This window comes from Phymastichus coffea, unplaced genomic scaffold (genome assembly GCF_024137745.1).
Source record: "Phymastichus coffea isolate CEN01 unplaced genomic scaffold, Cenicafe_Pcof_1.1 PCOF00036, whole genome shotgun sequence".
In the NCBI taxonomy this organism is placed as follows: Eukaryota; Metazoa; Arthropoda; class Insecta; order Hymenoptera; family Eulophidae; genus Phymastichus; species Phymastichus coffea.
The window spans coordinates 3380754-3397038 of record NW_026706847.1 but is presented as its reverse complement, the minus strand read 5'-3'; the positions used below and the strand labels follow the sequence as shown (position 1 = coordinate 3397038).

Genomic DNA, 16285 nt, shown 5'->3' with positions numbered 1-16285 from the left:
CTTCGCAAAAAAGATTAATCTTGAATATTGTTTATGTAGTAGTGCTTCTCACGCAGCGTTGCCGCTGGAAAAAATTTTCTCAGGTTCCCTAGAAATCATTGCATTATTGTTAAATGGGATAATTTTTTTTATTAATTATAAAGCAACTATAATCTCACGATATTTTTTAAACGAAGTTTGACGTTTCCCAGCTATGACGTTTCCACTGGTTCCAGCTTTCTTCAATTTGGCAACAATGTAGTGGGAAGTGCGCGCGTCAGAAAATATCCCGCAGACAGCTGCTGCTCCGCTAGCAGACGACGACGTGCTGCTGATGTGTGTGGTTTTGGCTCTAAAGTATCTCTATTCTTTTTCTAAACGCATTATTTTTTCCAAAAGAGAAAATTCCACACTAATGGCGTGAATTTTACGCGTGTCTGTTTAGCACAACTACGACAGCGACAGTTTGTATCGATTGAATTGTTTATTGAGTTCATTCAAGATGGAACAGTTATTATTAATAATCGCCGGGTTTCACTTGATATACTGTCCGTTTACGAAAGTTGAAGAAAGTTTCAATCTCCAAGCCATACACGACCTTTTGTACCACGGCTCTAATTTAAACGAGGTAAAGTTCTCGTGTGCGAGTGTATGCTGGCTTAATTTAATACACAGGATTTTTGCTAATTTTCCGGCCAAACCCTTTTTGACGTCCGCGCGAAATGCTAAATATGCTGTACAAAAACACGTGACAACATGTCAACATTATTTGATTAGTTACTGTGCACACACTAGAAAACTAATAATAAACTTTTAATTCATACACATTTCTTTATAAATAGAATATCTATAATTGTCGGGGCTTTATTTTGGTGTCGGACTATTGTGCCTCTATATATGTACGTATATATGTGTGTGCGTGCGTGTGTGTTTACATTGATGTGTAGTATGCTCATGGTGAAAGAGTTCTCAACTATTTTCTTTTTCGTTATTCTCTCATTTCAGTATGACCATCATGAGTTTCCTGGTGTTGTGCCAAGAACATTTCTAGGACCAATAGTAATATCAGGCATTGCTTCACCAGCTGTTGCTGCTGTCAAATATTGGGAACTTAATAAATTCTTTGCCCAATACATTGGTAAGTTTTCAAATTTCAAGGCATTATTATTTCGAAGAATTAAAAAAAACTTATTTTTTCAGTTAGAGCTGTTTTAGGCTCGACTGTTTTAGCTACATTCATACTGTATAAAAGAGCCCTTCAATCAATTTTTGGTGCTAAATTAACAAGATGGTTCCTCATTATTACTGTGACACAATACCATTTCATGTATTATCTCAGCCGACCATTGCCAAATATTATGGTTATGCCACTAGGTAAACATTTTATTTAACTAGGAAGATACTTCATTTAAAACTGTTAATAATTTGATTTATTTTCAGTTCTACTTGCTCTGTATGCATGGCTGAGACAAAAACATGTTCTTTTTATTATGTCATCTGGAGCCGCAGTAATTATATTCAGGATAGAAATCGCTATACTACTGGGTTTATTTTTACTTTATGATATTGCTTACAAGAAAATTACTTTAGCTGGGTAATTTTATCATGCTTGAATGCAAAAGTCATTGATTTAAAACATGTAAGAATAATATTATTTATTTTCCAGAGTATTAAAAATTGTACTACCTACTGGAATATTTTTACTAAGTTTAACAATTATTGTTGATTCTTATTTTTGGAGGAGAATTTTATGGCCAGAAGGAGAAGTTTTTTATTTCAACACCATACTCAACAGAAGCAGTGAATGGGGTGTATCCTTTTTCTTCAAATCACACATCAGAAGCCTTTTCTTAATGACACAAATCTATTTAAATGGTATTTATCCTTATGTACTGTGTTTAGACATCACCATTTTTGTGGTACTTTTATTCAGCGTTACCAAGAGGTTTAGCGCTCTCTTATCTTCTTGTACCATTTGGAATGTTATTGGATTCTAGAGTACGAGTTTTGACTGTACCTGGTGTAGCATTTGTTTTCTTTTTTTCATTTTTACCTCATAAAGAGCTAAGATTTATTATGTATGTTTTTCCCTTACTGAATGTAAGTGCTGCTGTGGTTTGTCATCGTATGTAAGTATTTATTTTATTCTCAAATTTTTTATTAAACTCATTCATACTCTACTTTAATTTTTTTAAATAAATATTGTTTCAGCTGGGAAAACCGCGAAAAATCGACGTGGCATGGTTTATTAGCATTAGGTGTTCTTGGACATATAATTTGTAATACAATATTTTCAATGTTTCTATTATGCTTGGCTAAACAAAATTATCCTGGTGGCATGGCGATTGCAAGACTACATAGACTTGAAAGAGATTCCCCAGTACCAATCCATGTTCACATTGATGTTTTAACAGCTCAGACTGGAGTTTCAAGGTTCACTCAAACCAATGCTTCATGGATGTTAGTAGAATTAAATAAAGCTTCACTGAAATTTATTGATAAAGATTTAACCTTAAACTTTTTTTACAGTTACTCGAAAGATGAAAATATCACAATCGATGATCCAGAGATGTTAAAATTTACACACTTATTAGTAGAAGCCAAAAGTAAATATTCATCACACCTTAAGCCATATTTAGAAACTCATGATATATTAGATTCAATAGAGGCTTACTCAAATGTAGAACTCAATTATCACTCAATGTTCCCACCTATCAAAATAAAAACCAGGCCATCAATATTTATTTTAAAAAGGAAACAAAATATAAAATACAATCCACCACGAGACACAGTTAAAAGTCAATTTTTTATAGATGAAAAAATGAAAATAAAAAAAGATGAAATCAGTGTTATTATAAACAACTCAGAAATAATGAATAATAATTTACTTGTGGATTCTGAGAAAACTGAAGAGTTATATGAAGGACAAACAGAAAATTTTGAGCAGGCTGTAATTGTAGAAAACGATTCTGGAGAAAATAATGAACAAGAAAATATTCAAACAGATTATCAATTCTTTGAAGAAAATGAGCTGAAAATTCTTTCAAAAACATTAAAGAAAAAGAATATTGATTATAATAGTAGTGAGGACAAACAGGAGTCAACGGAAATAAAAAGTGAACCAAAAATGAAGCCAATTTTAAAAAAAGGCATAGAGAATAAATTTGATCAAGTGGAACCAAGTAATTCAAACAGTATATTAAAAGCTAAAATTCATGATCCACAATCTTTTCAACATACCAAAGTCAAAAAAATAGTTATGGATGCATCAAAAAAAACAATCATATCGCAAAATCTTTTAAGTCAAAAAAATTTTAAACCAAATGAAGAGTTCAAAATAAATGATGTTGAAGACACTTCAGAATCCAATTTAGAAGTAGATAGTTTTAAAAAGAATAAAAAATCTGCTAATTTGAAAAACATAGTGAAGAAAGTTTTGAAAAATAATGAAGTTTCAGATAATATTAAAATTAAAAAAATATTAAATTTAGAACAAAAAAAAATTGAAAATGATATCAAGTTCAATCGAGACACAATAAAAAATAAAATTAAAACTAATCGGATAAAAGATGTAGTGAAAAAACTTATTCAAGAAAAGAGAGAAGAGAGTAGAACAAAAACTGAAGAGCCTGTAAGTGATGAAAATCAAGAAGAAGATTTTAAAGTAGAAGCCACAACTAAAGTTAAACTAAATAAATCTAAAAAATTTAAGTATGAGCAAAAGAGTTCTTTCCAAGAGTCAGACTTTACAGAAGAGAAACAGGACCGGAAGAATGAACTAGTAAATGTACAAGAAACTATTGGTAGTATAATTAAATTATTTAAAGAGTTTGAAAATGATTTGGTTTCTGATGATGCTCAAGCTTTAAATACATGGATAGAAAATGAAACACAGTCTATAGATGACAATAAAACTGATAATAAAAAGATGACAGCAAATGTTGAAGATAATATTTATAAAGATCCAAAAGAGAGTTTGAAAGGAATTTTGGAGCTGTTTAGGGAGCTTGAAGAAGAATTAGTTACCGATGAAGATTCAATAACTGAAGATATAGATAACATTGAGAGATCATACATGGACAAGCCTATTTCTGAAACACTTATGCAATTTAACAAGGCTTTGAAAAATTTTATTCAAAGTAGAAAGATAAAAATGAATAAATCTTTGAGTGATGAAGATGTGAATAAACAGCAAAAATCACAGAAGAAATCAAAGACAAATAAATATTTGAAATTTGAACTTTGAAAAAGAAACGTAAAAGAGTTACTTGTTATAAAGTAATAAGTTGATTATGTAAAAGACTAAACGAAAAGTATGATTTATTTGTAGCTGCAGTTATTATTATAAAAGTATATAAGACTTGATATAAATAATGTTTTTCAAATGTGTGTTTGCTATTGCTAGAAAGATGAATGTACAGGTGAATGTTTATAAAAAGTAGATTTTTATATTGAAAGATTTTAATGTAAAGTTTTAATTATAACTTTAAATATAAACACTGTGATAGGAAGAATGCTTTCAAAGTTCAAATTTAGTTATTGCAACCAGTGCAACATATTTTAACACATCACAACAAATGAACCTGGGACAAAAGTTTTATGTGCCTTCAAAGTGTATTTTTTGTATTACAAAGATAATTTGTTAAATAAAATTTATATATATATCGCAAAAACTTATGACATCTTAGTTTTCTTTAGGAGGATGATCCAAACTCTCAATAACTTTGAAAGTCCAAATTAAGCCAATGATATGCATTCCTAAAGTCAAATTGTATAAAATTTTATCTGGAACGCCCTTTTTCAAAAAAACTGGTATTTCATCATCTTTCTGTAAAAATATACTAGTTTAGTAGAACGACTCTTATTATTGCTAATAGTATATTTCGAGGTACCTGCATAGCAGCTTGTTTCACTTTAAATTTCTTTAGCCATGCTGGTTTCTCACTAAAAGTTGTCTGTTTGAATAAGCCATAATTATGATGAAAGTGTCTTTTCTTCCCAGAGTAAATTAGATTCGTTGTTATCTGAATTAAAATACATATGCAAAATTCTCAAAATTTACAAAGAAAAATTTGATGAAACGTGAAATTGTTTACCGTTTTAAATGGATAATTAAATTTGATTAAAAATGATACCATATCACATGTATTTTTCTGCTTCGCCGTGTCAAACTGAAGAAGATGTATATATCTGTACTTCGTGAAATTTGCAAAACAAATTGTAGACAAATGACACGTGTATTTTTAAATTTAAATAAAAGTATAATTAAATTTTAACGCCGAAGCCAAAATCTATATACATACTCAAAAATTTAGGTGTATGCGGTATTCTTTTGAAAGATACATTCTTTTGAATGAAGTTTATTATTTACATGTTAATAAAAATATTTCTTTATTTAGTCTTTCTTAAGTGCTGATAAAAATATTTCCGATACCGTGGATAATGCGGGTGCTTGGAAAACTCAGCTGTATATGAGAATTTCATAGGATTTTCCATACGGGCGATCTTTGAAAAAATGAAAATTTTAGAGAATTTTCTGCATGATATATTTAAGAAATTAGCAGTTTGTAGAATTTAGAATTCCTAAAAAATAATTATGATATTTAATTAGTTCGTAGCAATAATAGTATCGGTATTTAGTTTTGAATTAAAAATGAATCGCAGCTACAAAAGTGGACAACGAAAATAGTTTCTTTCACATATATACCTTCAACATTTTGAAAAAGCAGTTTATGAAAAGAATGTAGAAGACGCTTTAAAAAATGTACCAACTGCAGCTTTTGCCTAATTGTGTGAAAAAGTAAAAATTAAGAAATTGTAACAACGGAGGCACGTATTATGTTGACAAAGCCTAATATATTTTTAAATCTTTTAATATTTTCCAAGTTCTTCAAATTATGATGAGAATGCAAAACAGTTGAAGAAACCTTAAGTGTTCCTCACAAACAAAAGTTAAAATTGCTATACTATATTTTTTATGGATTGGATTAGACATATTCGAAATATAAATATCGTTTTTTTTTTCATTATTTTTTCTATATCACAAAAAATTATCAGGCTGATTATACAACATAGTTATTAAACATATTATTGCCATTTAAAATATATTTTTATAATTTTCTTGCCTGTGACGATCTGTTTATTTTTTTGCCAACTTCAAAAAAGGAGATTTTGTTTTTGACGTGAATTTTTTTTTCATTACAGATCAATGTACAAGTTTAATTCAGTGTGGCAGCCTTCCCTTCCTTTAAAGGGCAGTATTTATCTACAAATCCGAGATTTCGAGGCCGCCGAAGGACTCAGTGCTTCGAAGCAATAACTGCCGCTTGGCTTTGAAGCAGAAAAATATAATAAAATAAGAAAAGGGTTGAACATGAAGTGCGAATGTGGGCGGTGTAGATTTTAGAAAAGCCTACCACCTTACATATGTCTATATATACAAAGAGACGATTTTAGATTAAGATATAGAATATCAAAGCCCAAACACAAAATAAGTGTTGTATTTATGTCTAAATACAATATACCTCATTATTTTTTCTTTTTAAGCTAATGATGATTATATATTAATTCAATATAGAACATGTATTGCAACTCTATATTTATATTCATAGCTAAGCTATGATAGCCCATGAATTAAATAATTATATATGTAAGTAACGTTAAATCTCTTATTATAGTTGAATTTTATTAGATATATTATAAACACAAATTAAATTTTTGATATATTATGATTACAAAGAATTAAAATAACTTATAATATTTTAATTATTGTTATCAACCGTAAACGTGTTAAATTTGTAGTCATCGGGGTCGCAGACGTAAATAAAAGTACGTTGGCAACACTGAAGGAAAAAGGTGGAGTGACTTAACAACTGATGGGGAAAAGCGCATTAGTGGATACAATAAGTATAGACGTATAGTGCCAATAATAGCAGTAGCAGAATAACATAGAAAATACGCGACGATTAAACATCTCAAGTAGTTGGCGCTTATTCGATGAAAACTTCACGAAATTTCATGGTGTGAAGTGCAATCGGCGCGAAAACCGCCCCTGACAGCAGCGCCACCTCGGTTGGTATGCATTGTCGAGCGTGCGCAGTTAAGACGACCAAATCGAATAATCGAAGAAAAGATCCCTAGGTCTGGGTGTAAACATATATATACTGAATAACGCATATTCCGAGACAGCCCCCCGCGAAAAGGCTGGAAAAGGCATATTGGGGCGGCGGCTAAGGACGAAGAGGTGAGACGCTAAACACACCGACAAGGCGTCTCCTGAGGTCATGGAATCCTTGGCTACGATACTGGGACCTTAAAGTGTCCAGAGGAACTGCGGTATGCTGTGACGTCAACGAGGCTCGAGATCGTTCGAGAAGAACACTACGGGCTAAAGATGGCGGGTAGGTGGAATCAACTCCGACTCCAAGCGAGGACGAGTTGTAATTTGATTTTTACATTTTTTTTTGCTCAAGCACCAATCGAGCTTGTCTTTATACGTGCATTATGGGACGCTCAATCGATTTTTTATTCCAGATCTTTACGCTAAGTACACCTGCACCTACTGCCAGGAGGATATTCAGGGTCTGCGGATTAAATGCGTCGAATGCTCAGACTTCGACCTCTGCCTGCAGGTAAGACAGAGACAGATGTGCTTATAGACGCAGTAGAGGCATTGCAACCGCGCTCGTTCAAGCCGGCTTTCCCGTCTCTCTCTACTTTTCGCGCCCAAAATGTAGATATACATACTTGCGGGGGCGATCTAAACTGGCGCAGTATGTGATGGTTTAGCGCCGCTTTGATTATTCTATTCGATTTTCAAATTAATTTTTGTTAAACAAATTCGACAAAAATTGAAAATTCAATTTTTTTTTTCAATAAATTTTGTTTATTTTAAATTATTTTTAATGATTGCATTTATTTTACTAGTGCTTTTCTGCTGGAGCTGAAATTGGACCACACAAAAATGATCACTCCTATCAATTTATGGTAAGAAAATAGTTTAACAATTACAAATGTCTACATTTATTGGTTAATTTCAATTTCAACACATTAATTTTAATTTTAATTTTATTAAGGACTCTGGGACCATCAGCATATTTACTGGCAGAGGTAACTGGACTGCCAGAGAACATCTCAGACTTCTGGATGCTATTGAACAATTTGGCTATGGTAACTGGGAAGACATCAGTAAGCACATTGAAACTAGAACTCCTGAAGGTAATAGTTTCTATAATTTCACATTACTATTTTATGTACATTTTTAATAGATAATAATGTAAAATTAAACATTACAGAAGCAAAAGAAGAGTATGTTGCCAGGTACTTGGATGGAAATATTGGAAAATTCACATGGCCTTCTACTGAGACCTATACCCCAAATCTCACAGATGCAACTAATTCAGACCATGGCCCACTTTCTCCAGACTTGACGTCACGCTTACCTCCATTAGACATCACAACTGACGAAGCTACTCAACTTGGGTACATGCCACAGAGAGATGATTTTGAAAGAGATTACAATCATGAAGCAGAATCTCTTGTTTCTTCACTGTTTCTGAATCCTGCTGAAGATGATGATTTGGATATTGCACTGAAACTCGCACAAGTTGATATGTACACAAGTCATTTGAGAGAAAGAGCCAGGAGAAAACGGGTTTTAAGAGATTATCAACTGGTAGCTCAATTTTTCGCATCTCAAAAAGAAAAGAAGGAAAGCAGCAAAAAAAAGCAAACCAAAGAAGAAAAGTAAGGGTTTCAAATGTTAAAATAATTTTAAATTTAAGAAAAAGAGGAAAATTTTTTATCGTTAAATGTGACATTACAGAGACTTCAGAGACCGTATGCGATCTTTTGCTCAATTTTACACAGCACAGGAGTATGAGCAATTTTTGGCAAGTCTCGAAAAAGAACGAGAACTTCGGTTACGGCTCTCTGAACTATACCGCTACCGCGAGAATGGTGTGACGAGGCATGAAGAATGTACCCACTTTGAACAGGTGATGGCCCAAGGACAAGCGGACGCGGTTGATCATTGGTCCGAACGCAAATCTGTAAGTTGCACTCACTCAACGTAGAATGCTAATCATAAATGCAATCATATCTCATGATTAAGTTACGAAGCTGAAAATTTATTTTTCATTTCATTTCTTGGGTATTTAAGTGGCAATGGTTGTTGCATGTTTCAATTGTACTTTTGCTTACATTTGTTTATTTTTTACTGAATATTTCACATCCATGGTTCGAGTCTTTTTTCATAGCCTATGGTTTATAGTCTTTCATGTTGACCATTATTTCAAATAACACTATCTTAATGAACATCTTAAACTGGCAATATACGCAACAATCAAAAGATATTGAGAGATAATTTGTGAATAGCTCTATGAAGTGAGCAACAAAATGAAAAGCTTTGTCGCTGCTTTTCTCATCAACTAATACTCTTATTTATGGTGCGTGTTGCCAGGCATTTCTGAACAGATTGTATCAGTTTGCATTTCACTTAGGGCAGCAGTGGGTCATCCAAAGCAATGCATCGCCAAGCCTCAAGAAGAAGGTGAGTCACTCACTTAGATCAACTCGTTCACTCCTGTTGCCATATTTTTTTCTGCAATTAATTTTTATCACGTGATATTATTATTTTTTTTAAATCACCCAATTTTTGCATGTGAAAATTCGCTTTTAGTAAGAAATGGTCACGAAATCGACTGTACATGGTAATGTTCGTAATTTCTGAATAAAAAAAATACAATTTTTTTTGTCGATCGTTTTCAATATCTTATAAGAAAAATTATTCATTTTTCATGGTTATATTTGCAACAACAGAGACGAAGAAAAAAGTTACTCTTCCATCGACCGAAAATCCACTGTAAAAGCCGACTCAGCCAGCAACTCTTCAGCCACCACTCGGATGATGACTCCAACCAGTCACTGGGAACAGGATAGCAATTCAAATCAATACTCGATCCATTCGAATTCGACGAGCGACAGAGGCAACAATTCTTGGAATTCAGGAAAATCGGGAAATCAAGTGGACAACGATACCAGAGATATAGAATCCGAAGCTTCGGCACATCTTCTTTCTTCACAAGAAAAACTACTATGCCTTCAATTAGATTTGAAACCAACTCAATACATTACGCAAAAAACTCTTTTACTTCAAGTAAATATATTTTTATTTATTCAGTTGACACGTCGATTTCGATCAATCGTCATATTAAGTGCTTTATCTTGTTGTTGCAGGAATATGCAAATAGTAACAAAAAATCCAACATAGTTCCTCAGTCAGAACCAGAAAGTAAAATTCTAAATTATTTGCTATCTAGTGGATGGATCGCCGCCAATTAATCAATTTTCAAATCATATACTAACCGTACATTCGCAGCACTTTTACGACCACATTTAAGCAAAACTTGTCGCATTTTATTATTTATTTTACCTTCTTGGCCTAAGGTACATTTCATCAATTTTCTGTAAATATTTAATCAATCTACAAACTCGTAGATTGTGTAATGCGAAACTTGTTCAAAAGTTTCATTCAGTTGTTTAAAAGCGTGTATAAATGTAAAAGATAGAGGTAATTACCTAAAACCACAAAAAAAAGGAATTAATTTTAATAGCTTTACGGTTCAAGAAAAGAGAATATCTTAATTTTAAGAAAAACGATGTAAATAGTTTGTATCCGAATGATACATAACTTTGATCATTTGTAGTGAGTATTGAATGCTACAGATGCTTGCGCGCGCGAAACGTTTGTTTCTTTGCAATATATTTTTATTGCTGTGTATTTGCTTCTAATTATTTATCGAAGAATCAGAGCATAATAAACAAACACTGGGAAAGTACAGTTTTCTTATATAAAAAGAAGGCACAAAAATATCGTGCTCTTAATTTTGTCACGTTGTTGCCTCATTATGATATAATAATTCTCAATTGTGTGTAGTATATTACTATGTGTAAATATGAGAAACATATTAAAAGTCATTCTGTAAATGATAGTATTCTTTTAAGACCGATTTATGCTGTGTGATAAAGCAATGTATGGAAGGGTTTCTGTGTATGTCAATGTTAACGTGGAATTTATATTTGATTTGGAAATTAAATAAAAACTCTCGTTTTAATTTATTTTTAATAATGAAGAAATAAATTATTAAACTGAGAAATTTGATTTGAAATTTTCTACTTTTTATAAATGTGGTTTAAACAAGTAAGAGGAAAAAAGGTTATTTGTTAATGTATAAAAAAACTCGATCTAAACTAAATGAAGAAAACGCCTGCCAAAAAAATAAAAAAATGGAAAAATGAAAAAGCATTGATATGTAATTTATATTTCCTCATCCTGTAAATAGATTTAAATAAGTAAACAAAAAAGCAATTGCCAACTCTAATTATATAAATACAGAAAATACAAAAAAATGTTTTCTTAAAACTGAAAACCACGTCTTGTCTCTAACATTCATTTTTTGTCTTATCCTTTATTTTCCTTGTCCATTAATACAGCTAGAAAAAAAGAAGAAAGGAGAATGATGCGAAAACTGAAACAAGAATCCGTAAGCTCATCTATATTTTTTGGCATTACGCAACTGCACTTTTAAATAACGATAGCGAATCTATTAGCGAAATGCAAATGATTTTTCAAGAAGGCCAAGGATATTGCTTTTTGTTCGACTGTAGATCCTACCAATGCATAATCTTCGCCAAAAAACATACAAGAATATCGACTTAATACGTCTACCTTGATATACGAGTCTGGCATTTGGTTTTTATTTCTTTATCAAGTTGGCTCGTGTAATAATTCGTAATAATTCGTGAGGTCAGTTCTTCGTACAGCACGTACTCATGATAGATTAATCTACGGTCAGTCCACTGTTGTCAAGTGCAACGATCGTGAAGGAGATGCGTTTTTTTCCAAGAACAACGTAATATTGTGATAACTTTATTGTCTTCGAAATTTATCAAACGATGAAGTAAAAAGCTTGCTTGCTCATACCACTGACTTAATTATGCATTCGTTTCTCAATAACGCATCTATTTAATTCCTTCTACTGTCTTTTATGATTAACGCTGGCACGAAAAAAACTACATAATGCGGACACTCGGCATTATGATTTCACTCCGCGCGTTAGACAACTTTGCCTTTGTACCGTAAACATAATTGCAAAGCATCACAACCGATGCATCGAGAAAACCAGCCTGTTGATATTTTCGAAACGAATAAAAGGAAAAAAAGTTTGTAAGCAGACGTAGTGTGAATACGAATGAGTTGAGATCATGACGTCCGACTGACAGTCGATCGCAATGAAAAATTCGACAAACCTCGAAAACTGCATTAAGGCCGCGTCTAAGAAGAGAGAAAAAAAAATCACGAGTAATGAAATCCAGACGGCCTGGACCCGATTAAGTGCGAGTGAGCACGATGATAAAGCAACGAAAAAATACGAAATTTATGTTTATCACGTGTGGTGCGCGCGGTCACAACTTTTGCGCAAGCGAGCAAAAGCAAAACTAAAATGTTCTTTTCCCTCTGTTGACGATGTACATCCATCCCGATGTACGCGTTTTCAAAATACGTATGTAAGTTTTCGTTTTATCGCCGCGTAGTAGTTTGGAATACGCAAACGTTAACACGTGTTATGATGTATTTAATGATTTCTCTCGCGAGAGTACTTCGAATAAGCATATTTACAAGTCCCCTCGCGAAGAGTTCGGCGTGATGGATGATATAGGAAGCAGGACGGTTTTTTTTGTGACTGAAATTCAAAAACATCTCGATTTACAAAGGAGGAAAAACAAGGATTTTCTGGAATAGATATTGTACAAAGAATGTTGGAGAAAAAACTCGGTCGCCGATCGACGTTACGAGCGATAAATAGCTCCGTATACGTGGATCTGATAATTTCTTTCTGCTGCTTTTAATCGTCCGCGTTAATATAAAACAACCTCAACAATACATCTTTGTTAGAAAATATCAATGCCTAGTGCGTGTGTTTTGTTTTCTCATCGATTCAATTGTCCGCGCAATCGTCATGAACAAATGGCGCGTCATACAACGGATGGATAATGGGCTTCCATCTTTTTTTCTTTTCGTCTGTTTTTCATCATGTTCAAAGTTCAGTTCTTCAAATGGTCAACGCGCGACGTTAATTGCGGATGATTCACATTGTGCGAGCGCGCGAAGCCAAGGACTATGTGAAAAACTTATTAGTTCCATGTTTTCTTTCATAATTCACAAGAGCAAGCGCGTAAACACATTTAGAATCTGCACCCATCCGCTTCTTTTTTCTTTTTTTACCAAAGTGTATTTCACTGCGAATGAAGGATGACGAGAGAGCTTGAATTTTATGTGTTACGGAAAAATGCCCGACTAGACGCCGAAATCGACGTGGCTGAACCACCAAACTGGAAATGATTTTGGATGTATTAGTCAGCGCGACAGGAACAGAAGAGAAAATCGAGAGTCGTTAGTTGAACGAACTCTTCTTGGTTGTTTTCGGGTAAAAAAAAGCTTTGCGCGAGGAAGAGGTCACAAACCGGCCCGGATCCATTGACGCAATCCGCGCGTATCTACAGGCTAACTTGTTTCGCGGAGCGTCGAAAAGGGTGGAAAAACCCAACGGGCGAATTATTCCTGTTCCACGACGCCATCGTTTGTTTTGCTCGCGAGGAACCGTTTGATCGGTTCGCAAAAACCTACGGGCGCATCGTTTGCCGTCGTGCAAAATCGCGAAGAAAAAAGGGCGGGGGAGAAGAAAACGCTAGTCATCGAATGACAGTTGAAAACCTCATCCGAAACTAGGTCACCGACACGCTAGTTTCAGCCGGCAAACTTTCCGCAAAACTCGCGAGCCCAGTCTGGCCGTCCGAAAAAGAAAAGGCGAGAAGAACGAAGATAGAGTGATGATAGTGGTGCGCGGAGACGCGCGAGAACGAGAAAGAGACTCCCACCTTGTGCCGGCCGAGGTGCCTCCGGGCTTTTTTGCGTAACAAGACGTCACGGCAAGAACGTATATAAGCACACCTCGTCGCCTCCACTCGGGCAGTTGCACCTGATTGTACGACTTATACTCAGGTGAGTGATCGTCTCCTTCTCTCACTTTTGTTTACACTCGGCGAGCTACCGTGCGCCGGCTACCACTTGGTGCCTCCGCTGGCTCGCTTCTCTCGCGGTGGCCGGTGCACAGGCCGAGCTGACGTTTCGTCAGCGCGACCTCTTCCTTCTTGTCGCAATGGTAAAACGGCTGCGCGTCGCTTCGTTCTTTCCTGCCGGATTTCGATGTCGAGCGCGCGTACGTCGGCCTGTCCCGTCCGATCCAAGCCAGATCAAAGTCAAACGAGCACGAGCGACTTGACGCGTTCGCTCGGAACCCACGGGGAAAACGAGGAATGAAGTTGCGCTCGCACGCGAAACGCTGACTTACCTTGAGCCTGCAAATAGAGCGACGTGGCGAGTTTGAATAACGCGGAGACTATGTAATCTTCATAGCATTAGCACCGTTACGCGCGCATTGCTAATAATAAGCTTTTGCAAAAGAAGACACGCCTTTTGGCGAATTTCTTACGATGCAAATGAGCTTTCCCATCCGCCAGTGCTCGTCGTCGGTTCGAACGTTCGCGCGCAGTTGAACGAGGAAACCGATAACGTTGAAACGCTCGTTGCATTCTTCGTCTATTATCGACGTTCAGCTCGGGAAAAATGTCAAAGCGAGACGTAAACTCTGATAATGATTTTCACGAAAGCAACGACGATTTCTCGTGGTTTTGAATAACTGCACGTAGATTTTCCAGCGAGCTCCACTGGCGGACCGACGATAAATCAATGCAAAATACGCAATTAAAGGCGGCGCGCGATTGCCGCAGAACCGTCGTAACGCGTCCTATAACTCGCCAAATCATCATTTCTTTCGAAAGTAGCGGCGTCCTCGGGTGTCCGTGCAACAACCCCGGCCGCGAAAAGCAGAATAATAATAATAATAATAAAGAAGCCGCGCGCGCAAATTGCAAAGAGCGACTGCACACGCGCGTTCCTTTCACTATTGCAAAGCCGACGAGAGGCTCGCTCGGGAAAGAGAGGAGAAATGAACGCGGGCTCGTTTTTATTGTCACTCGCAGCCATGAAGACCGCTCTCGCCTTGCTGCTGTGCCTGGTCGCCGCGTGCGCCGCTGAGCAGAAGTACACCGACAGATTCGACCACATCGACGTGGACAACGTGCTCAGGAACGAGCGCCTTCTCAAGCCCTACCTCAACTGTCTGCTCCACGACCAGACTTGCACCGCCGACGCCCGGACGCTCAAGGGTTAGTACGCAGCGATCGGCATCGTCGCGCGCCTTTTCCTTTTCTCTGCTCGCGAGGCGCTCGAGAGGCGAGAACGTTGAGAGGCCCAAGTTATTAGCTGCAATATTAACCCGTTCGCTCCGCAAACATATCTGTAGTGTGAATTGGTAATTAGCAGTTACCGGTTCCCCGACTTCTCTCTTTCTTCTTCGAGTGGCCGAATGTTTGTTCGTTTTCAAGTGGATCTCCGGCTCAGGTCGAAATCACTCTGGAACCAAGTTTTCAGTTTACTTTTTTACTTTTCCGCACTTTCACCTAGTGTTGGCTCAACGTTTGTCGAATTGCCCAACATCCGCGGTACTCAATTTTTATTAGCAAAAAGGCAGCACTCGAGAAAAAAGAATGACGTTTTCGAATGCGGCCGCATTAAAAAAAATGCAATTTTTTCACATTTCTAAAGCATTTAGTAAGGATATGCTTGGAGCACTTTTCAAACTCGACAATTTGCTGCATTAACGATCGGGGCGGCGAAAATATCGGTTGCGCGTTCGCAGACTCTTCGGGATGAATTTGAAAGCCCTGAAAGGAGCAGCTCAAAGAAAAGTGGCAAATTTCTATTTACGCAGCTCTCCTCCCCGACGCACTGACGACCAACTGCGAGAAGTGCACCGAGAAGCAGAGGGTGAACGCCAGGAAGGTGATCACCCACTTGTCCTCGAAGAAACCCGACGTATGGAACCAGGTGCTCGCCAAATTCGACCCGCAGAATGTCTACAGAACCAAGTACGCCAAGGAAGCCAGAGCTCTGGGCGTTCAAGTCTAAACTGAGCGTCTCGTTCTTTAACTGTCATGCTAATCCAGAAAAAAATTTGCACGTTTTTGTTACTCCTTGAAAAAAAACAAAAAAAAAAAAAAAAATCCAACAATAGCAATGTTTGTCCGACGTACGCAAGATAAAATAATGATAATAAAATATAAAAAAAGAATAGATGGATAATAAAGAGCTATTGCCGAGTTGAAAAAACAAATCCTCGCTCAA

At 35.8% G+C, this 16285-nt stretch overlaps 2 protein-coding genes across 3 annotated transcripts; both read left to right on the top strand.

The window, feature by feature from the left end:
* Nucleotides 1-314: 314 nt before the first annotated feature.
* LOC131663511 (probable Dol-P-Man:Man(7)GlcNAc(2)-PP-Dol alpha-1,6-mannosyltransferase) lies at nucleotides 315-4579 on the top strand. Of its 2 annotated transcripts, XM_058933961.1 has the most exons (9): nucleotides 315-607; nucleotides 822-878; nucleotides 985-1117; nucleotides 1180-1353; nucleotides 1420-1573; nucleotides 1646-1790; nucleotides 1882-2108; nucleotides 2191-2439; nucleotides 2509-4579. In XM_058933961.1, exons 1-9 carry the CDS (start codon nucleotides 482-484, stop codon nucleotides 4223-4225), a joined length of 2982 nt encoding a protein of 993 aa, XP_058789944.1. In that variant the 5' UTR covers nucleotides 315-481; the 3' UTR covers nucleotides 4226-4579. The 2 variants fall into 2 exon arrangements, with proteins under 2 accessions (XP_058789944.1, XP_058789945.1); XM_058933962.1 differs by lacking the exon at nucleotides 822-878.
* Nucleotides 4580-7177: 2598 nt separating this feature from the next.
* On the top strand, nucleotides 7178-16274 carry LOC131663589 (transcriptional adapter 2B). The gene is made up of 10 exons (XM_058934064.1): nucleotides 7178-7379; nucleotides 7513-7610; nucleotides 7906-7965; nucleotides 8055-8196; nucleotides 8274-8724; nucleotides 8804-9029; nucleotides 9480-9529; nucleotides 9799-10193; nucleotides 15082-15267; nucleotides 15873-16274. The coding sequence occupies exons 1-10, from the start codon at nucleotides 7373-7375 to the stop codon at nucleotides 16067-16069; spliced, it is 1812 nt and encodes a 603-aa protein (XP_058790047.1). The 5' UTR covers nucleotides 7178-7372; the 3' UTR covers nucleotides 16070-16274.
* The last annotated feature ends 11 nt before the right edge of the window (nucleotides 16275-16285 follow it).